The sequence below is a fragment of the Coregonus lavaretus genome, assembly GCF_964263955.1.
Source record: "Coregonus lavaretus genome assembly, chromosome: 29".
NCBI lineage: Eukaryota > Metazoa > Chordata > Actinopteri > Salmoniformes > Salmonidae > Coregonus > Coregonus lavaretus.
In genome coordinates this window covers 23,107,011-23,129,598 of record NC_140016.1, presented here as the reverse complement: position 1 = coordinate 23,129,598, position 22,588 = coordinate 23,107,011, and the positions used below count along the sequence as shown (strand labels likewise).

The 22,588-nt window shown below is 43.8% G+C and overlaps 1 protein-coding gene across 1 annotated transcript; it reads right to left on the bottom strand.

Annotated features, from left to right (window-relative positions):
• Positions 1–1,647: 1,647 nt before the first annotated feature.
• Positions 1,648–18,119, bottom strand: LOC311104888 (uncharacterized protein). The gene is made up of 8 exons (XM_084146854.1): positions 17,879–18,119; positions 12,897–12,997; positions 12,564–12,669; positions 10,579–10,599; positions 7,715–8,233; positions 3,409–4,542; positions 3,076–3,124; positions 1,648–2,782 (listed from the first exon to the last, which is right to left on the bottom strand). Exons 1-7 carry the CDS (start codon positions 17,952–17,954, stop codon positions 3,105–3,107), a joined length of 1,977 nt encoding a protein of 658 aa, XP_084002980.1. The 5' UTR covers positions 17,955–18,119; the 3' UTR covers positions 1,648–2,782; positions 3,076–3,104.
• Between the last annotated feature and the right edge of the window lie 4,469 nt (positions 18,120–22,588).

Sequence of the window (22,588 nt, the reverse complement as noted above, 5' to 3'; positions counted from 1 at the left end):
ACTGAAATATTCCTTTTTGATTCCATCTTTATTTCAGAAAAACAGCAATGTTTCACAGTCAGTTTCTGGCCCATGCTAGGCCAGTGCGCAGTGCCAAGCCATCCACTCACATGGCAGAACAAGCCACTATATCCCATACAAAACGTGCCTGCAAACATTGAATTATCCCACTCCTTAATTAGGAATAAGCTTACATTCACTTATCAATGGTCTCAGTCCCTTTTGAAATATGCCTAACATAGCAAAAAATCCGATATAGAAAGTGAGAAGAGAACTAGTTCTACAACAAATCTGTAGAGTACAGTGAGAGCCTTGTATTGGACTACAGATTATTTTAACTGGTTCTGACAAAGTTGAACATGTATTTATGAATCTAAAACAAACAAATAAGTCAGAGATGACATTTGAAAAGCAGACAAAACCATATCAACACACATTACTGTGCCATCGAGCGCTGAATTAACTTATGCAACCACACAAGCCTGACTTGAGTAAAAATGCAACTATCATTTGATAACAAGAACAACACTCGACTGTTTATACCAGGCTCGGAAAACATGCTATACACTCAAACAATAAGCTATAGAGAGGGTCACCATTAAATGAATTGTCTATCTAACAGCTGTGTATTCTATAGCCATGGTGTGGAGCAGAGAAAGGCTCTACAACAGAGGGGGAGGGAGAAAGTAGAGACAGAAATGTCTGCCTTATGAAATATTGCTGAATAGCGATATCATGAAATATGCTACAGAGTCTAGCTTAAAATGAATGTAAAAACCTGACTCGTCGTCATGCTCATTTCCCAATATGAATCCCATGTCTGTCTTGCAACTGAGAAGGTTTGTTCAACTGTAACACTCCGACTGCATTAATAAAGGTCTGTGGATCACCAGCTGGAGGAAAAGAGGAGGAATACTGAGGTAGTGAGGTAGCCTACTGTGTCCCGTCTCCCAAAAACAAGCCAGTGACTCAGAAATAGAGTGCGATTTACAAACGCCGTCTCCGATCACTATGTCTTTGAGAGTTAAATACTTATGATGTTCACATTGGAATCGTCTCAAAGAGGAAAGACCTAAGGATAGTTAAAGAATGCTGGTCACACCAAAACCACGCCTTGTCCTGCCCAGCCCTGAAGCAATTGGTGGTTCACTTTTGGTGGCGGAGCATCAGATGTGTGGTATTTCATTGGAGGGCAATAAATCAGGAAACACCATGAGTGAATCTAGTGTGAGGTTTCTTAGGTGAAGTGAACTAGGACATGGGGAGGATAGTCAAGGGCATGACCACAGTGTGAATTACAGGGGAGCTCCCCTAAAGGTGAAAATAATGATAATTTGAGTATTGGTGATGTAGCCTATTGTCATTTTACCCTATTGAAGTTGATATTCGATCAGATGTGCTTATCTGAAGCCTGTATGTGTTCATGTGTGTAACATTGCCTCGCTGACAGGGGTAGGCCTACCGGTGTTCAGAGTTAATTGTAATGAACATTGTAGTCTAGTAGGTTGACCCTGTGTGTTCGGGTGACCATATGTCCCGTTTAGCCCGGGACAGTCCCGTATTTCAGCCACTTTTCAGGTGTCCCGACATAGTTTTAAAAAAAATGTAAATTTGTCCTGTATTTCCAAGTATTTTTTTGTATTTTTTGAAAACTTTTACTCCACTACATTCCTAAAGAAAATAATGTACTTTTTACACCATACATTTTCCCTGACACCCAAAAGTACTCGTTGACATTTTGAATGCTTAGCAGGACAGGAAAATGGTCAAATTCACCAGAGCACTTATCAAGAGAACATCCCTGGTCATCCCTACTACCTCGGATCTGCCGGACTCACTAATCACAAATGCTTTGTTTGTAAATGATGTCGGTGTTGGAGTGTGCTCTTGGCTATCCGTATTTTTTTATATATATTTTTTTCAATTGTGCTGACTGGTTTGCTTAATAGGGAATTTGAAATGATTTATACTTTAACTTTTGATACGTAAGTCTATTTAACAATTACATTTGATACTTAAATATATTTAAAACCTTTAATTTTAGAATTTTACTCAAGTTGTATTTTACTGGGTGACTTTCACTTTTACTTGAGTCATTTTCTATTAAGGCATCTTTACTTTTACTGAAGTATGAAAATGTAGTAGTTTTTCCACCCCTGCGTGTTTCAATTCAGACTTCGCATTAATTTGATTAGAATTTACACTGATTGCATTCCAACCCGATGAAACGTAGGGTATAGGCTAGCTAGCCAATGTGTCATACCGTCAACCAATCACATTGGGTCAAATTCTGCCAGGCTCAGTTCCAGCGAGCTTCTAATGGAGAGCTACAAAAGTAAGTTAATATATAACTATTTCAGTCCCATAGTTAGTCTAAGGTATTTTGGCAAACTTGTGTAACTTTGGCAAACAGTTACATTCTCCTGATGTCAACCAGGAATGTTTCCATGGCCAAATATTCCCAGATTATAATAATTTTGCTCGCTCAGTGTGACGAGAGGGACCTTTCTTTTTTGGGGGGGGGATTTTTTGGGGTGTTGTACATCTAGAAAAATATACCAGATAATCTTTTTTTTTTCTCCATAAAGCAAGCATTATCTGAATATATACACAGATAATTCCCTGGACCAAGACGGGGAGACAAGTTTTATACTACAGATAAATATCAAGGGTCAGGGGTCAAAGTGTGTGGAGGGGTCAATGAGAGGGGGGTTGGGGAAGGCACATCCCCTCTTCTCCCTCAGAGTAGAGAAACTATATCATCCAGGGGCTCCAAGTGCTACTGTGATGAATAGAAAGAAGAAAAAACATTTTACATAAATACACAATGTCCCAAGACTGGTACATTTTACATTTACGTCATTTAGCAGACGCTCTTATCCAGAGCGACTTACAAATTACATGACAGACCAGAGACATAAAAAAGTTACACAAATAAGTAGGCATCTATTCACCAAGAAAAAACTCGTACAGGTTTAGGTTTGACTCCATTAAACTACGCCCACAAAGGAATATTTTGCTTCCTATTTTCTTAGAGAAGTGACTACAGGAGGTGACTGTAGTAAAGCTCAGTACCTGTCAGTTGGTTCTACTGCATCTGCATCCTAAGCAGCCGTCGCTTGCCCTGAAGACAGACGTGGTGAGATCACATTAGATCACAATACCATGACTAGCACTGAAATGGCAGCACTCTATTCATCTAGATTTCTAAATGTGAGATACAACTCCCGCTACTACCGCCATGGCTGTTGCATCATCATTCATGATTTTGTTATTGAAAATGATCTATTTGAACAAAATATATAACCATCTGTGCATTTATAGACAGTGTTAGTCCTATTTTTAATCTACTCATCCAACTAATCAGACATTCTATTGATCAGTTGCATGCTTTAGTTGTCAAATTACCTGTTACCTCAGCAGCAGGGGCCTCGTCATCATCTGGAGCTGGGATGATCCTGCCGGTCATGGGGCCGACCCCCAGGACTTTGGGCCTCTTATCGGACTTGGCTGCTCCCTCCAACACCACTACAATGTACTCCTTTTTGGGCGCATCCACAGGTGCCGCCACCTCAACTGGGGCCTCTTCCACTGCAGCTGGGGCCTCTTCCACTGCAGCTGGGGCCTCTTCCACTGCAGCTGGGGCCTCTTCCACTGCAGCTGGGGCCTCTTCCACTGCAGCCTCTTCCACTGCAGCTGGGGCCTCTTCCACTGCAGCTGGGGCCTCTCCCACTGCAGCTGGGGCCTCTCCCACTGCAGCTGGGGCCTCTCCCACTGCAGCTGGGGCCTCTTCGATTGGTGCAGGCTCAAGTGGGGCAGCTGGGGCCTCCTCCACTGCAGCTGGGGCCTCTTCCGCTGCAGCTGGGGCCTCTTCGATTGGTGCAGGCTCAAGTGGGGCAGCTGGGGCCTCCTCCACTGCAGCCTCTTCCATGGGTGCAGACTCAAGTGGGGCAGCCGGGGCCTCCTCCACTGCAGCCGGGGCCTCCTCCACTGCAGCCGGGGCCTCCTCCACTGCAGCCGGGGCCTCCTCCACTGCAGCTGGGTCCTCTTCTACGGGTGCAGCCTCAAGTGGGGCAGCCGGGGCCTCCTCCACTGCAGCCGGGTCCTCCTCCACTGCAGCCGGGGCCTCCTCCACTGCAGCCGGGGCCTCCTCCACTGCAGCTGGGTCCTCTTCTACGGGTGCAGCCTCAAGTGGGGCAGCTGGGGCCTCTTCCACTGCAGATGGGGCCTCCTCCACTGCAGCTGGGGAAGCTGGGGCCTCCTCCACTGTAGCTGGGGCCTCCTCCACTGTAGCTGGGGAAGCTGGGGCCTCCTCCATTGTAGCTGGGGCCTCCTCCACTGCAGCCTCCTCCACTGCAGCTGGGGCCTCTTCTACGGGTGCAGGCTCAAGTGGGGCCTCCTCCACTGCAGCTTGGGACTCCTCCACTGCAGCAGGGGCCTCTACTGGGGCCGCCTCCTCAACTTCTTCTACAACAGGCACAACCACTTCAGCGACTGTCGTCACCTCCAAAGCAGAGGCTGCTGCCAGAATGACTGGTGCCACTGCAAGACAGAACCCAGCGCCCGAATATCACTCACACTCATGTTACAAAAAGACTGACTCACAATTTCTCTCCAACTCAATCAACATAGCACATATGCGCCCAATGTGACAGGAGAAAGGATATCCAGGAAAATAGAGGCAGTTAGACATGCCAACGTGAACATTGTAGAACTCTGTGTACAAACCCCAAGAGATGGTGAAATACGCATTCTTGTTTAAATAGTGCAGTTTGACCAGAACCCTTACTGTATCAGCCCACTGTGGGTTAAGGAGAACAGTTTGACCAGAACCCTTACTGTATCAGCACACTGTGGGTTAGGGAGAACAGTTTGACCAGAACCCTTACTGTATCAGCCCACTGTGGGTTAGGGAGAACAGTTTGACCAGAACCCTTACTGTATCAGCCCACTGTGGGTTAAGGAGAACAGTTTGACCAGAACCCTTACTGTATCAGCCCACTGTGGGTTAGGGAGAACAGTTTGACCAGAACCCTTACTGTATCAGCCCACTGTGGGTTAGGGAGAACAGTTTGACCAGAACCCTTACTGTATCAGCCCACTGTCGGTTAGGGAGAACAGTTTGACCAGAACCCTTACTGTATCAGCCCACTGTGGGTTAGGGAGAACAGTTTGACCAGAACCCTTACTGTATCAGCCCACTGTGGGTTAGGGAGAATCCAAACAAGTGCACAGACCAACACGTAGCCAGTAGCCAGACAGAGGTCACATTGAGAAGACAAACAAGGCAGCTTGCCATGTAAAAACGTGACATTAGTCTTAGAAAAAGTAAAGACTTGTACAGACATAGGTGTTAGCTAGTGCTTCTTCAGAGAAAAAGGCAATCCGAATGTGTTGAGACCACTTTTCGGTCATCCTTGCATTTTTGTTGCGTTTGCATCAACATTGTCCAGACCCAGGTGTACCTTCACCGTGCATTGACCTCTATTGCATGCATCACTTGCTCCCCAAAAGTTCAGCTGGACCCGTCATTAAAAACTCAATTGTTGCACATTTTGGTGAATGATGCAAAGCAGAAATGCATTTGACCAATGCAGACTGGCAGGCTATGGCTTGAATGTACCCACCAGAGCATTGAGTGACCGCAAAATAAATGGGTGGTTTTGAGAGGGTTAGGATGGAGCCTACAGGTGGAGAACTTCAACATACAGGGTAGCAGTGACATGGGTGCAGATGACAGGCATAGAAAAAAGGCACGGTGACAGGAAAAACATTGAATGGAAGAGGGTACAGGAAGCAGTAAAGGTGATGAAGGAATAGTGTGTGGAATAGCAGTTAACTGTACATTAAAATTCCCCATACGGTGCATGTATGCAACACAAAATGCCTTGTAAGAATAGAAGTGTGAATTAGTCATTTCTAATGTGAATAGAAGACATTCCAAAATAAGTAATCAGAACATACAGCGAAGAAGGTACTTTTGCATGTTGTCCACCATTCTTTATAAAGAGGCCAGCTCAAATAAAATAAAATGCCTTCCTGCCAAATATCACAAAGGAACACACATCAAATGGGATAATGGTTTGATTTCAAACATTTGTCTTGACATTTTTTCACAACTAGGGAACTTTTCTGATTTGTCTCCTGGGCTAAAGTAAATCATTTGTTGACTCATGGGGCAACAGTGCAGAGGTGAATTAACTCTAGTGTCAGTGTGATCGGTTCTTCATGGTACAACTATAATATTATATCAGAAGTGGATTGTCTTGTCATTTTTACTCGTGATGGAATCCATTGCCGTTTTGGAAAGACTGGTTTTCTTCACCCGAAAGCCCTACAAGCGTATTAGCACAAGCAAACCCAGACAAATTCAACACGCGGACGGGATCTTTCCAGTTTCGCAAATAATTTTATTGTAAGGCTCGATTAATTCCCTTAATCAATTACACGACTACTCACTGCGTTAGCTAGTTTAAAAAATAGCAAATCTGAATGGCAACACATTGTTGATTTCCTCACGTTTTAACGTTATGAGGTAATTCCTTCAAAGTTCCAGTTTTACAGTTAAGAATAAAAACACATGGCAACAGTTTGTTTTGTTACAGAGCTTGCACAGGTTTCAGAGTTGTCTCTACTAGCAGAAGCCATCACACGGCTGCATGAGATGTACGTACAGCGGGTTAAACAAAGCTTTAACGTTACATCGGCATGTACCAACTCAGTGATATCTGGCAGAAAAGCATAAGTTAAGAGGCTTAAAAAAGTACAGTTGTTAATGTAATATCTCCCAAATAAAGCCTGAGTATTAGTGGTTGGTTGGCCGTGGACTGGGCTTACACATTACAAACAAAATAACATAATCAAATGGCGCATTTGAGGTGTTTTCCTGTTTGTGTTTGCATGCAGCGTCGGGCCTCTGAGGTAAGGCAGGGGAGAGGTTAAAGGTCATTGATACGTGAGGTCAGTGGAGCTTTGTAAACAGAACGGTGAGTGGGCAGTGTTTGAGAGGAAGAAGGGAGCGAGAGAAGGGATGAATAAAGGTAGTTTGGAGGGGGAAAGAAGCACGTGTTTGGTCACATTTCACTATGGGGGGAGTGGGGGGGGGGGGGGCACAGTGATTTGCACTAATGTGTATTTCTATCCTTACTGTGATATGAGGTTGCAACCATTACATCCTTAACTGTGCAAGAGATGGATGACATCACTGCCACTTTCTAAAAAGGTCTAACAGCGGTGACCATCTGCTGTTCTGATTTTTTAGCACTTTTACCATCTCCAGGACACAACAAATATACTGTACATAGTCAGGAGAGATTTTGAACTACACAAGCTTTTAGCGTGAAGGGGGGGGGGAATAACAGAGCAATCTATTCTTCTAGCTTTTCACACTTTCACTTACAATCAGTCATATCATTAGTTACGCCTCTGCCCTCTAAGTAAACTCTAATGGATAAAGTGTCCTCTTCGAGAGAATAACCTTCACATCTGAGTAGTCAAGCTCTAGTGGTTTTAGCACCAGGTCAGATCAGTGTTAGACTCTGTAGTGGTACTATATGGTGTGGGTAAGGAACAGTGTACACATAACCTCCCTGTTGCTGCTGGCCTATCGGAGTGCGTGTGTGTGTTGGGCTGGTGGTGAAGGACAGTGTGTGCCTCCCTGTGGTGTGTGTGTGTTACTCAGCAGCAACATCAGCCTCCTCCTCTGGGCCCGTACCGTTGATCTCCGCCTCTGGCTCGGCCACGGCAACTGCCTCCTCGGCGGCGGCATGTGCGGCAACAGCCTCAGCAGCCTCTTCCACGGCCTCGGCCACTTTGACCACTTCCTCCGCTGCCGCCTCCACTTCATTTGCCACCTCAATGACCTCTTCTGCGACCTCAGCGATGACTTCAGCAGCCACCGCAACAGCCTCTGCCATCTCCTCCACCACAGTCTCCGCTTCTGCTACCGCTGGTGCCGCCTCTACCTCTACTGCTGCTGCCTCCACAGCAGGTTCTTCAGAGACTGCCTCGGCCGCTGCTTCTGCCTCGACTGAGGCCTCTTCCGCGGGTTCTGCTCCGTTTTCCGCCGCTACAGCCTCTTCAAGTGCAGCTTCCTCTGCTGCCACCTCCTCCTCTCCTCCCTCCTTTGCTGCCACCTCCTCCTCTCCTCCCTCCGCTACTGCCACCTCCTCCTCTCCTCCCTCCTCGGCCGCCTCCTCTACTTCCTCTCCTACCTCGGCTGCTGCTTCCTCACCTGAAACAAAGAGAGAGAGAACGAGAGAAGAATATATAAATCAGTAAAGATGGCATCGGCCTTTGAAACTCACCTTCACAACACTGCCTGAGTAAGCTTTACAACACAAAATAAGAGTATTTGCAGGGTATGTGAATTACACTACTCACCCCTACATAACACTAGCCTATAATATAACAGAATATTCAGATAAAGTACTATTTCTATATTTTTATCTTAATCATATTTACATTCATAACTTATCATTTAGCTGCTGTGTGCACAACCACACACTGAAACAATCATACACTGCATCACACACGCTACGCCCATGCCACTCATCTTACCACACCTCCGGATCTTACCACACTCCACCTGGAACGGGCAAAACCCCAGCAAAACAAATAACTGCAGAAGAGAATTCACCACATGCATTCACCACATGCAAAACCCAAAAGAAAGGGAGGGGAGAGAGGGATAAAATCGACAAAGGGAGATTAAAGTGACATAGGGGATGTATACAGGGTCAGGGGATAGAGGTTAGAGGTCAGAGGGTGGACTGAGGAGTGATGGGATAAAGATGGTGAATCTTACCATCCAATCAAAGCTACCAGTACCTGGAAATTCCAACAATAACAGACAAGCCAGGTGGTTTGTGCGCGTTTAATTTTAAATTGAGGCAGTCTGTCTTTCTACACATTTACCCATTAGCATTATTCCATCCTGGAAGAGGCCACAAAAACATGAGTTCATCAAATAAATAAAAAATGGGGAAATACATAGAACGAAGCTATAAAGTGTCCAGAGGAGAAACATTCGGAAACAGACAATAGTTGAATGTATGGGACGTAGCAGGACTTGTTCAGTCATACAGGAGAAGGAGGAAAGTAGGAGATATCCCCCTTTTCAGATTCATCCAAAGAGTCCAGTACGTCCCTGACGTATAGTCAATTTAGTTTTACACTGCAAAGAGTAAAAATAGGAGAGTGTTAGCGCAAAAGGGAGGAAGATAACCTTTAATAAAAAAATAACTTTAAATCAGATTACAATTTCACCTTTATCAAAAATTCTAGTTCAACATCAAAGATTATGATCATTAATTCCCTATGGGCTTATCTCATCAAAATGACTGCTTGTACAATGCGCTGATAATGCCAACAGTGCATTAGCATTCTAGGTTTAAGGGGGCACTAAGATGACGTCACCTGTTTCCGTTTGAGGGGTGGCGTCAGTGTGGACATTGAGTTTGGTAGCGAATTAAGACTCTTTAATAAAGAGGTACAGGTTTACGAGAGGTTGGGAGTGGGGGATTAACAGTGAGAGAAGCAGGGTTGAAGGGTGGGCACATGTTTTGACGTGGATCGTACAATAGGAAAGGAGTAGTGTCAAGGAGGGGAGCCCCCTGTTCTGATTAACAGGTATTTCAGCCAATAGGATCAGGTTAGGGTCAGACAGGAGAAACTGGGTGGGGTGGGGCCAGAAAGGAGAAGCTGAGTTTTTTTTCTACTTTCAGAATCACTCCGTTAAAAATGCCTATATCAAATTCATCAACAAGAGTAGGCTAAGTTGACCATCTAGAGAAACCAAAACATTGTGTACAGGGAAACCCATCTCTGAACAGGTCCTCCCAAATATGACCATCAACAGTAGATTTTCCACCAACTACATGCTTTGGGTCCCCTAACAATATTTTCTGCCAATGACAGAAAGCCAAGGCATTGGGTTGTGAAACTTCCAAAACTAAGTCCAGAAAATCAGAGAGCAGAACCTGTTCTAGACCCGACACCTTATCCGGGTGTCAATTCAAATAAATTAGTAATCTCAGACAGTTATGCCAGTTCTACTATGAGTAAAGAGAACGCATTTAAGGCCAGAAGGTTGGAAGCACTCGTTATTAACCAGAACAGGGAGATCTCCGAGCGTGGGCATAAGAATCGATGTGATTGGTGCTCTGCAGTAACTAACCAATGAAGATTCAGGAACCCTACGATGAGTGGGGACGTCACTAATAACTATACTGTAGATTATCATCATGGCATTTCACAGCATTTGGCTCAATCATTGAAATGCAATACATGAAGACTCCACCCATTTCAGAGCCCATGAATCCACTCCTTTTCCCTACCATTGGTCCTCAGAATTCTTGGAAATGCAGTTTTGTGAATATATCTAGAGAAAGATCTAGGTGTGAGAGCACCTATAGAGAAACATACATTTCAAGGCAATCAGTGAGAGAATAATCAAATCCATGCCAAGTCAGTCTAAAACAAAGTTTCATTGGTCATTCAGAAAGAGAGTCATTTAACAGGCTGTGAGTTATTACAAATGAAAGACATTAACCAGTAGAGCCACACATAGGAACTCACCCTCCTCTTCCTCATCCCTGCCTGGAAACAGACAGAGAATCACAGTGTCACAGATTTACAGGGTATGTATTATATGGATTATATACTGAACAAAAATCTAAACGCAACATGTAAAGTGTTGGTCCCATGTTTCATGAGCTGAAATAAAAGATCCCAGAAATGTTCCATACAGACAAAAAGCTTATGTTTACATCCCTGTTAGTGAGCATTTCAACTTTGCCAAGATAATCCATCCATGTGGCATATCAAGAAGCTGATTAAACAGCATGATCATTACACAGGTGCCCCTTGTGCTGGGGACAATAAAATGCCACTCTAAAATGTGCAGCTTTGTCACACAACACAATGCCACAGATGTCTCAAGTTGAGGGAGTGTGCAATTGGCATGCTGAATGCAGTAATGTCAACCAGAGCGGTTGTCAGAGAATGTAATATTAATTTCTCTACCAATGTTGTTTTAGAGAATTTGGCAGTACGTCCAACCGGCCTATCAACCACAGACCACGTGTAACCACGCCAGACCAGGACCTCCACATCCGGCTTCTTCACCTGCGGGATCGTCTGAGACCAGCCACCCAGACAGCTGATGAAACTGAGGAGTATTTCCGTCTGTAATAAAGCCCTTTTGTGTGGAATAACTCATTCTGATTGGCTGGGCCTTGCTCCCCAGTGGGTGGGCCTATGCTCTCGCAGGCTGCGCCCCTGCCCAGTCATGTGAAATCCATAGATTAGGGCCTAATTTATTTATTTCAATTGGCTGATTTCCTTACATGAACTGTAATTGTTGCGTTTATATTTTTGTTCAGTATAATATAGCCTATGGAGTATATGGACTAGAGATGCATCATTCGTGGGGGACGACATGTTTACTGTTGCCTTCTTTATCTTTTCACACATGTATGAGCGTGCATAAGGGTTCATGGGCGAGATAGCCATGCGCTTGTGTGATGGTATCTGTGTAGTTGGAGTTTATCATTATGGTGAAGCCTGCCAAAATAAACATCCATTACAAGTGGGAAATAAAAGCTAATTATATATATCTAATCTCAGCTGTTTATACAGCACCAGTAGTACCATACGCTCCTCCCCCAGTGTCAATAAACCAACTCCCTGGCCACTGTTGGATGACATAATAGCTGCAGGTATAAATAGAATGGACTTGGACGGGAGAGTGTTTTTATTAGCAGGAAGTGATTTTGGCAAAGACAGAAAAGGAGTGATAGTGGAATATGCAGGTCTCCGACAGCTGCCTGGACACTGGACAGCAATGACTTTGTTCAGCCAGAGAACGTGAGGGGGGCTGGCCTGTTTGGCTAGGAGTCCCTGGTGGTCTGGCCAAAACTACTGACCGCTTGTTATTTCCAGAGATATTAACACACCATGACAGGGACACTATAAGTGTGTGTGTCTATTCTAATGAGCTCAGCAGGATTTCCACTGCAACAGGAAGGCTCTCCCAGAGGAGAAAATAGGACACACACACACACTGAATAGCCATGCTACGGCTTTAGGAGCATGAGCGTGTGGTCCCTCAGCGACATTCCTCGGACATGGTGAAATAAATCAAGGATTATCCAGGCCTCCTGTCCCACAATCCCTAGCTTGGATCACATCCCTCTTTCTCTTGCACACAGACAGGTCAGAGCTACACTGCCAACCATGACTCATGAATAGAGGGCTTAGGCCACTGAACTGAAAAGGGGGGGGGGGGTAGTGTATGGTGTACGGCATTGCAACAGTGGACAATTAATAGTTATTTACGGTGAGTGTGTCACAGTCCTTACAGCCATGACCAAACCCAAACCCTGTCTTATCCAACAACCTGTCATGACATGATGGGTTTATTGAGATTGTGCTGTAAGATGTTGAGTGAGATTGTGAGGTAAAAAGGTGGGTGAGGTTGTGAGGTAAGATGGTGGGTGAGGTTGTGAGGTAAGATGGTGGGTGAGGTTGTGAGGTAAGATGGTGGGTGAGGTGAAACTTACTCTTGGGGGGCCATGGTTTGGGCGCCCACTCGGTCTTGGGACGAGCATTGATATCTGCTACACGGTCGTTGAATCTGGCGTGATCTGTGGTCACAGTGCTGTATGTCTGTTGGAAGAAACACAAATAACATTTGAAACGCTCAAAATAGTCATATCTTCACCTCTACCAGAGAAATATAACATTCTTCTGAGGGCAACTTTAGCCATGTCACATAAAAGAGAGCACATTCTAGAGTTCTAAAGGTTTATGAAATAGGCCAGTCTATATTTTATCTCTGAGCTACGTCATCTGAACTCAAACAGATCAAACTAAATGGTCTGGCGTAGACTCACATAGGCGATGGCTCCAGCAAAGGCCCCGCCACACAGCAGCGCGTAGACGATGTTATCACCAGTACCACCAGGGACCGACGACATCTGTCGCCTTGGCAACACTACAAAAAACAAAGGTCAACCGTTAGCTAAAGGTCACAGCACAACTCACCCAGCCTTCAGAGGGGTCATCAGTGAGAAGGAAACATGGTAGATGTAACAGGACATTCGACATTTGATCTTGATCCTGCCCTATAACCCGACTCCCCATTAGATTGACATAGACCTAATGCATCAAAACAATCCTCAGAAAGAGTAAGAGGGAAGCGTGAGGACAGAGGCTTTGTTGAAGCACAATCCCTGGCTGTTTATTGGATTGGGTGGAATGGGTTTAGGTGTCCAGGAATGTGCCTGTCAGAGCTCATTTGCCTCCCACTGAAATAGACTTCAGTGGTCCTCTGGTAGACCTTCAACCAGAGTAACACTAGGCAGAAATAAAAGGAATAACATTTTAAATAGGCAATTGTAAACTAAAACAAAGTAAAATAATACAAGTTTAGTTAAATTCTAGCTAATGTAATCTGCTTAGGTCAGTGCAATAGTAACATTCAAAAGCAGGTCAAATGACCCGCCATCAATATTCACGTTTTTTTTTTACTCCCTCTCCAGACTGACGCATATTTTTTAATGATACTCAGCACAAGGTGGTGCTGTGTCATTTGATGTACACTACCAGTCAAAAAATTTAGAACACCTACTCATTCAAGGGTTTTTCTTTATTTTTACATTGTAGAATAATAGTGAAGACATCAAAACTATGAAATAACACATATGGAATCATGTAGTAACCAAAAAAGTGTTAAACAAATCAAAATATATCTTATATTTTAGATTCTTCAAAGTAGCCACCCTTTGCCTTGATGACAGCTTTGCACACTCTTGGTATTCTCTCAACCAGCTTCATGAGGTAGTCACCTGGAATGCATTTTAATTAACAGGTGTGCCTTCCTAAAAGTTAATTTGTGGAATTTCTTTCCTTCTTAATGCGTTTGAGCCAATCAGTTGTGTTGTGACAAGGAAGGGGGGGTATACAGAAGATAACCCTATTTGGTAAAATACCAAGTCCATAATATGGCAAGAACAGCTCAAATAAGCAAAGAGAAACGACAGTCCATCATTACTTTAAAGACATGAAGGTCAGTCATTACGGAACATTTCAAGAACTTTGAAAGTTTCTTCAAGTGCAGTCGCAAAAACCATCAAGCGCTATGATGAAACTGGCTCTCATGAGGACCGCCACAGGCATGGAAGACCCAGAGTTACCTCTGCTGGAGAGGATAAGTTCATTAGAGTTACCAGCCTCAAATATTGCAGCCCAAATAAATGCTTCACAGAGTTCAAGTAACAGACATCTCAACATCAACTGTTCGGAGGAGACTGTGTGAATCAGGCCTTCATGGTCGAATTGCTTCAAAGGACACCAATAAGAAGAAGATACTTGCTCGGGCCAAGAAACATGAGCAATGGACATTAGGCCGGTGGAAATTTGTCCTTTGGACTGGAGTCCAAATTTTAGATTTTTGGTTCCAACCGGGTGTCTTTGTGAGACGCGGTGTGGGTGAACGGATTATCTCTGCATGTGTATTTCCCACCGTAAAGCATGGAGGAGGTGTTATGGTGTGGGTGTGCTTTGCTGGTGACACAGTCTGTGATTTGTTCAGAATTCAAGGCACACTTAACCAGCATGGCTACCACAGCATTCTGCAGCGATACGCCATCCCATCTGGTTTGGGCTTAGTGGGACTATCATTTGTTTTTCAACAGGACAATGACCCAACACACCTCAAGGCTGTGTAAGGGTTATTTTACCAAGAAGGAGAGTGATGGAGTACTGCATCAGATGACCTGGCCTCCACAATCCCCCGACCTCAACCCAAATGATATGGTTTGGGATGAGTCGGACCGCAGTGAAGGAAAAGCAGCCAACAAGTGCTCAGCATATGTGGGAACTCCTTCAAGACTGTTGGAAAAGCATTCCAGGTGAAGCTGGTTGAGAGAATGTCAAGAGTGTGCAAAGCTGTCATCAAGGCAAATGGTGGCTCCCGAGTGGCGCAGTGGTTCGAATCCAGGCTCTGTCGTAGCCGGCCGCGACCGGGAGACCCATGCGGCGGCGCACAATTCGTCCAGGGTAGGGGAGGGAATGGCCGGCAGGGATGTAGCTCAGTTGGTAGAGCATGGCGTTTGCAACGCCAGGGTTGTGGGTACGATTCCCAATAATAATAATCTATGCACTCACTAACTGTAAGTCGCTCTGGATAAGAGCGTCTGCTAAATGACTCAAATGTAAATATTTGAAGAATCTCAAATATAAAATATATTTTGATTTGTTTAACACTTTTTTGGTTACTACATGATTCCATATGTGTTATTTCATAGTTTTTATGTTTTCACTATTATTCTACAATGTAGAATTGTGGGTGTGTCCAAACTTTTGACTAGTACTGTAGTTATTTCACTTTGATTGTGTTTTGCCTGAGTACCATTACATCAGCAGGAAAACACTGCAGCCAGGCACTTTGTTTACTACATCAAGACTTGGACCAGAGTCAGAGTTTCCTGCTAATGCTGTTGTAGGTCAGTGCCATGCCCTCACTGCAGACAGGCACACAAAAACCAGACACGCACAACACACAAAGACGGACACAATCGTACGCACACACTTACAACACAACAAGCATGCACATCCAGACCCTAGACAGACAGACATCAGACACACGCAAACTCACAAAGACAGACATTTACCGTACAGACAGACTTTCACAAAAACAGACTTACGGCTTTGCCACAGTGAAAATAAATCTGTCAAGTAGCTACAGTTGAGAAAACTACCATGAATCACAAGTGTCCGGTTTCACTTGTACAGTAAACAAGCACAGTCCAAACTAATAGGTGAGCCTGCATGCCTTTCACAATGAGTGAGCAAAGTGGGGGACCAGTTATATTAGGTCAAAATAAAGTTGATAATTTAATGGGGGTAAAGGCAAGATAATTTTATTCTAGACATAACTAGTCCCATTGGAAGAAATGTCCTCTTGATCCTGATAATTAGGAAAGAACAATGTCGCTGTTTATAAATGTGTTCTAACTACAGTAGTACCTGAGTTTCTCCTTTCAAAACAACACAGGGATTGTCACTGCAGGGGGATTTTAACCCTCAATGTTCTCATCCTGTAATCCATTCACTGTGGCCCTACCCCAAGGCTCTCCCCACCACCGTGTTATTTACACCAGCTAATCTGTTAAACCCTCACAGGAGTCGCAGGGTTAAAGTGGCGTGGGATTGAGAGAGTACGAGGGGTCGTGGGTCATAAGATTAAACTATGATACCTGTTCTGTGTGCCTAAGTACTGGTCAAGGGAGGAGAGTGGGCAGGGAGGGCCCCACTGCCATGAGAAGAGGCCCCTTCTTGCATGTAGAGTTGTATCAAAAAAATGTTTTTATAACTAACCCAAGATAGACCACAGCCTGTTGTTTCCAACGGGAGCAAATGGATCATAGTGGGCAGATCAAGCAAGGAGGTGGGGCAGAGCCAAGCACGAGATAGAGAGATCCTATTGGCACATTCTAGCATTTATCTGTATTTCTGTTAGGGAACTCTGAAGCGCGCGTGTGCAATAACTCCGGTGAAACATCTGGCTCATTGTTCCGTCTGTGGTTGTATACTGTACAGACGCAAAGCAGAAGCCGGTGTTGTTGCGTAATCTCCTAAGAGGCCACCAATGGTGTCTGACAGCAGGACACCGGACAAGCTCACATTTGAGTGTGTGTGTGTGTCAATGGGGAGAACGCTGGGCCAAAAGCTCAAGGCACGTCATGTTGCTATCGTTGCTTAGCCATTGGGCCTTTGTCCAAGAGCAGCTAAACCACGTTCTGCAGGGGCTACAGCAAATTACCAGCAATGCCATGTAAGCAAAGGGTGTGGACATTCCACTAAAATGTGAAGGAAAATAGTGTAAGGTAAAGCAGGGTGGGTTGACAATTTAATAAAGTTCCAAATATTAAAAATGACCTTCTCAGAAGCTGACCTTATGTCAGCCTAAATATATGTGTAGGTACAGCATATGGTTGCCTGAACTATTGAATATATTCCTATGGGAAGTATTTCATATGAATGCTGACTCCGGCTTTGAAACACTATGATTAGGCCAACCATTTTTTGTTCAGAGAATGCAAGTTGGTGCGCGCTCCCGCGGAGGGAGCTGTATGGTGGGAAACGCGCGCCTCTGTCCACAGTCTATACATTGACACCACCGTCACACGTTCTCTACCACGTGAGCAAAAGCAGGAACCATATTTCTATGCCACCTTTTACATAATGAAGGTCACATATTAAGAGTGTTTAAAACCAAAGGTTTTGTAACGAGCTTCAATTAATTTATAAATAACCTTTCAAGTGCGTGTTTCGTAACTATGGTTAAAATGTATCATATGAACACCTAGGCAGTGCAATCGCGGTTAACACAAAGTGACAAGCTGCCATAATCTAATGATTGGAGAGGATTTCAACGATTTATTGGCACAGTAGGCCACCGCTGCATAGTAACACCGAATTGCTTTTCAATTTCACCAAATTGTTAGGATACTTTGAGCATGAGATCACTTGAACATGGAGAAAACAGGACTTTCCCTTTAAAATGTAACAATGTAAGACTCCAATAAAATGATCAAAATAAATACAATTAAAAGATTCAGACCATCATTGGCCAACATTCCAATTGACCTTCACTTCCCTTGTCCTGTAACACCGGTGCCATCTTTCAAATTTGGGATGCGACTGTTTCACATGGGAACAAAATGTTCTCTTCTGAAATGTACGCATATTCCTCTGCCCGTAGCCTATCCTACCGAGGAAAGAAAAACCAACAGCGATACACAGTTGCCATCTTGTATCGTGTACTAATGTAATTAGATCTCTCCATCTTTTGAACCCATGTAATACTCACCATCTCTAGATAACTGGTGGGCTGACTTCCTTGCCAAAGGCCCACATCTTTGCCAGGCCGCTCTGCAGAAAAACATCGCCGCTTGCTATCCAAAATATACGGGAGGAATGCAGCGTGTGCCAGAGCAAGCGAGGGCAGAATGAATGGCGTGAGCTGGTCGTGTGTGAGATGAGCGAAGTAGAGCCCTATCTCGCTTGCGCTCAGCGCTGGATGTGTGTCTTCTCGAACCGTTCATCACCTCCCCCTTTTCTCACACACAAGAGAAACGGTCAAACGTCAAGCGCGTTTTCCTGTACGTTTATCATTGCATCCAATTTACGAGGTCAATTTACGCACCCAAACCCCCTAGACACACCGTTGCATCACCCTAAGTAACATCATTTGAAAAATCCCTATCAAATGTTTTTATGCATTGGATGCGTCTCAAATCGCCAATGTCGTACTTCCACATCTGCTGTGAAAGGTGGCAGAGCTAGAGCGGTGTTTGTCAAATCATGAGACATCCCGAAAATTGGTTTTCTCACGAAAACATCTGTAGCTTTCGAACGGTTTGACCCACAAACTATTATGTCCACTATGGAAAGCGGAGACTCACAAGTGTCACAGGACTCGTCTGACTCGGTACCGGTGGTTTAAAAAAAAAAATGAATGGAAGTATGAAGGTAGTTTTGTGCCTACCCAAAAAGGGGTTAAATGTGTAAACAAACAAAAAAATGTTTCCTTAACTTTCTTATATCTTGTAGATCTAGGACAAACAGTTCAAAACCTTGTTACTTATGGCTGATTTTTTTACTGTATGTTTTGCCATTTATGAATGCGTTATTCATTGCGTTTCTCTGGGCTACAGTAGTCCGGTGTAGCTCAGTTGGTAGAGCATGGCGTTTGCAACGCCAGGGTTGTGGGTTCGATTCCCACGGAGAAAAAAAAATGTATGCACTTACTAACTGTAAGTCTCTTTGGATAAGAGCGTCTGCTAAATAATGAAGGCCAAATTCAATATTTTATCAAGTCATTTTTGTATATTTGTTTTTATACCTAAAGGGGTCCAAAAATTCCATATCAAATAGCTCAATGATTCATAGTTTGACCATCTTAAAACAAATCCATGTCAGCTTAGAACCCCCATTTAAACCAATTTAGGCAGACACTTTCAGATGCATTTATTTCCACTCTGTTCAGGTATTCAGGCATTGCATTCCACATAGCCTAACATTGGCAAACATGTCTCAATAGCCTATAGCCAAGACAATTTATGTTAGCCTTTTTTTAAATGTCAATTTCATCTGTAGGAGCGTTTGTTCCCACGTGTGCGCGTATAACCTCAAGAAAGAGTGAATGCAGGAAATGGGGTGCCAGACCACAGTGGGTTAAATATGATCCACAGAGAAGTATCATCTCATTTACAATTAGCATTGGTTTGGCAGTGGTCTTTTGTGTATGTTCAAAGCTGTCAATTTGATATATAGAGGATGGGCAGGTGGTTTTTCATAAACCACAGGCTATGCTCCTGTTCCTTCATTGCTGGAAAGTTCTAGAAACGCCCGAAGGCAGGGGAGGACTGGGACCAGAAATCGGTTCTGGTATTTTTTTCCCTTGAGGCCCCCATTATTAGCCAGATAATTATCATTTTACATTTACAGTGCCTTCAGAAAGTATTCAGACCCCTTGACTTTTTCCACATTTTGTTACGTTACAGCCTTATTCTAAAATTGATTACATTGTTTTCTTTCCCTCAATCTACCCACAATACCCCATAATGACAAAGCAAAAACAGGTTTTTAGGAATGTTTCCTAATTTATTAAAAACCGGAAATATTACATTTACATATGTATGCAGAGCCTTTACTCAGTACTTTGTTGAAGCACCTTTGGCAGCGATTACAGCCTCAAGTCTTTTTGGGTATGACGCTACAAGCTTGGCACACCTGTATTTGGGGAGTTTCTCCCATTCTTCTCTGCAGATCCTCTCAAGCTCTGTCAGGTTGGATGGGGAGCGTCGATGCACAGCTATTTTCAGGTCACTCCAGAGATGTTAGATCCGGTTCAGGTCCGGGCTCTGGCTGGGCCACTCAAGGACATTCAGAGACTTGTCACGAAGCCATTCCTGTGTTGTCTTTGCTGTGTGCTTAGGGTCGTTGTCCTGTTGGAAGGTGAACCTTCGCCCCAGTCTGAGGTCCTGAGCGCTCTGGAGCAGGTTTTCATCAAGGATCTCTGTACTTTGCTCCATTAATCTTTCCCTTCGATCCTGACTAGTCTCCCAGTCCCTGCCACTGAAAAACATCCCAACAGCATGATTCTGCCACCACCATGCTTCACCGTAGGGATGGTGCCAGGTTTCCTCCAGACGTGATGCTTGGCATTCAGTCCAAAGAGTTCAATCTTGGTTCATCAGACCAGAGAATCTTGTTTCTCATGGTCTGAGAGTCTGTACGTGCCTTTTGGCAAACTCCAAGGGGGCTGTCAGGTGCCTTTTACTGAGGAGTGGCTTCCGTCTGGCCACTCTACCATAAAGGCCTGATTGGTGGAGTGTTGCAGAGATGGTTGTCCTTCTGGAAGATTCTCCCATCTCCACAGATGACCTCTAGAGCGCTGTCAGAGTGACCATCGGTTCTTGGTCACCTCCCTGACCAAGGCCCTTCTCCCCTGATTGTTCAGTTTGGCCGGACGGCCAGCTATAGGAAGAGTCTTGGTGGTTCCAAACTTCTTTCATCTAAGAATGATGGAGGCCACTGTGTTCTTGGGGACCTTCAATGCAGCAGACATTTATTGGTACCCTTCCCCAGATCTGTGCCTCGACACAATCCTGTCTCGACGCTCTACGGACAATTCCTTCGACCTCCTGGCTTGGTTTCTGCTCTGATGTGCACTGTTAACTGTGGGACCTTATATAGACAGGTGTGTGCCTTTCCAAATCATGTCCAATCAATTGAATTTACCACAGGTGGACTCCAATCAAGTTGTAGAAACATCTCAATGATGATCAATGGAAACAGGATGCACCTGAGCTCAATTTTGAGTCTCATAGCAAAGGGTCTGAATACTTATGTACATAAGGTATGTTCTTTGGGGGGGGTTTTGCTTGCAAAAATTCTAAAAACCTGTTTTCACTTTGTCATTATGGGGTATTGTGTGTAGATTGCTGAGATTTTTTTAAATATTTAATCCATTTTAGAATAAGGCTGTAACGTAACAAATGTGGAAAAAGTCAAGGGGTCTGAATACTTTCCGAAGGAACTGTACGTTACATTGTACAGGTGTAAATAATGGACTATAAATTGTGCCTTCCTGTATTATACTTATGCTAAATTTTTTATTCTATTCTACTGAGCCATTTACTTAATGTTCATATTCTTACCTTTTATTATTTCTTATTGTTGTTACATTGTCGAGAAGGAACCTGCAAGTAAGCATTTTGTTGGACGGTATATACCGTGTGTATCCCGTACATACGACATAAAAGCTTGAGACTTATTTTGCACAAAAAAACTAATTATACAGGCCCACAGTGGTTGAAAAAGTACTCAATTGTCATACTTGAGTAAAAGTAAAGATACCGTAATAGAAAATGACTGAAGTAAAAGTGACACAGTAAAATTCTACCTGAGTAAAAGTCTAAAAGTATATGGTTTTAAATGTACTTAAGTACAGTGGTGGAAAAAGTACTACATTTCCATACTTGAGTTAATGTACAAAGTAAATGCTCTAAATCTAATTTCTTATATTAAGCAAACCAGACAGCACAATTTTCTTTTTTTTTTACGGACAGTCAGATGCACACTCCAAAACTCAGACATCATTTACAAATGCAGTATTTGTGTTTAGAGAGTCCACTAGAGCAGATGCAGTAGGGATGACAACACGTTATATTGATAAGTGTGTGAATTGGACCGTATTACTGTCCTGCCTGAGCATTCGAAATGTAACGAGTACTTTTAGGTGTCAGGGAAAATGTAAGTAAAAAGTACATATTTTCTTTAGGAATGTAGTGGAGTAAAATTATTCAAAAACATAAATACTCAAGTAAAGTACAGATACCCCAAAAAGCTACTTAAGTAGTACTTCAAAGTATTTTTACTTAGTAACTTTACACCACTGCAGGCCCACTAGGGTAAAAATGAACCAGCCCATCTGGCATTTGGTCATTGTCACAGCCTATGAGATTATATATTGACACCAGGGGGGGAAGCACAGGGGGATGACTGTCAAAATTGACCACAATTTTACAAATGACTTTTATTGGCAAGGCAGCAAGTCATCATCTCCTGGCTATCAGACACACAGTAGAGTTGCACAATATAAGTGACAAATATCTGCAGTGCCACTGGAGAGCACAACATTAGCCAGCATTCTCCGTAATCAAATTAACAAATGATGCAATGCTGCAGATCTGTTTACAACAGGGAGGTATGGGGACTGGCTTTGCTCTCCCTCCACATCGTTATCTGGCAAGTGTCTGGACTAGAGGTGCCTAGACACCATCTACGGATGTGAGACACACGCATGCAAGCATACCCACCATGAATACAGCAGGCTTTAATAATAATAATAATAATATGCCATTTAGCAGACGCTTTTATCCAAAGCGACTTACAGTCATGCGTGCATACATTTTTTTTGGAGCACCACATCAATGGTAGCCATCTACAGTATTCTGGAGCACCACATCAATAAGGCATCTACAGTGGGGGAAAAAAGTATTTAGTCAGCCAC

Bases quoted from the DNA above. Each gene is read 5' to 3' on its own strand.
- LOC311104888 (XM_084146854.1), bottom strand. From the start codon at position 17,954: ATGTTTTTCTGCAGAGCGGCCTGGCAAAGATGTGGGCCTTTGGCAAGG. The intron at 12,998-17,878 runs GTGAGTATTACA...TGTTTTTTGTAG, and splicing joins CCACCAGTTATCTAGAGATG to TGTTGCCAAGGCGACAGATG. The intron at 4,543-7,714 runs GTACGGGCCCAG...TCTGTCTTGCAG, and splicing joins GCCAGAGGCGGAGATCAACG to TGGCACCAGTCATTCTGGCA.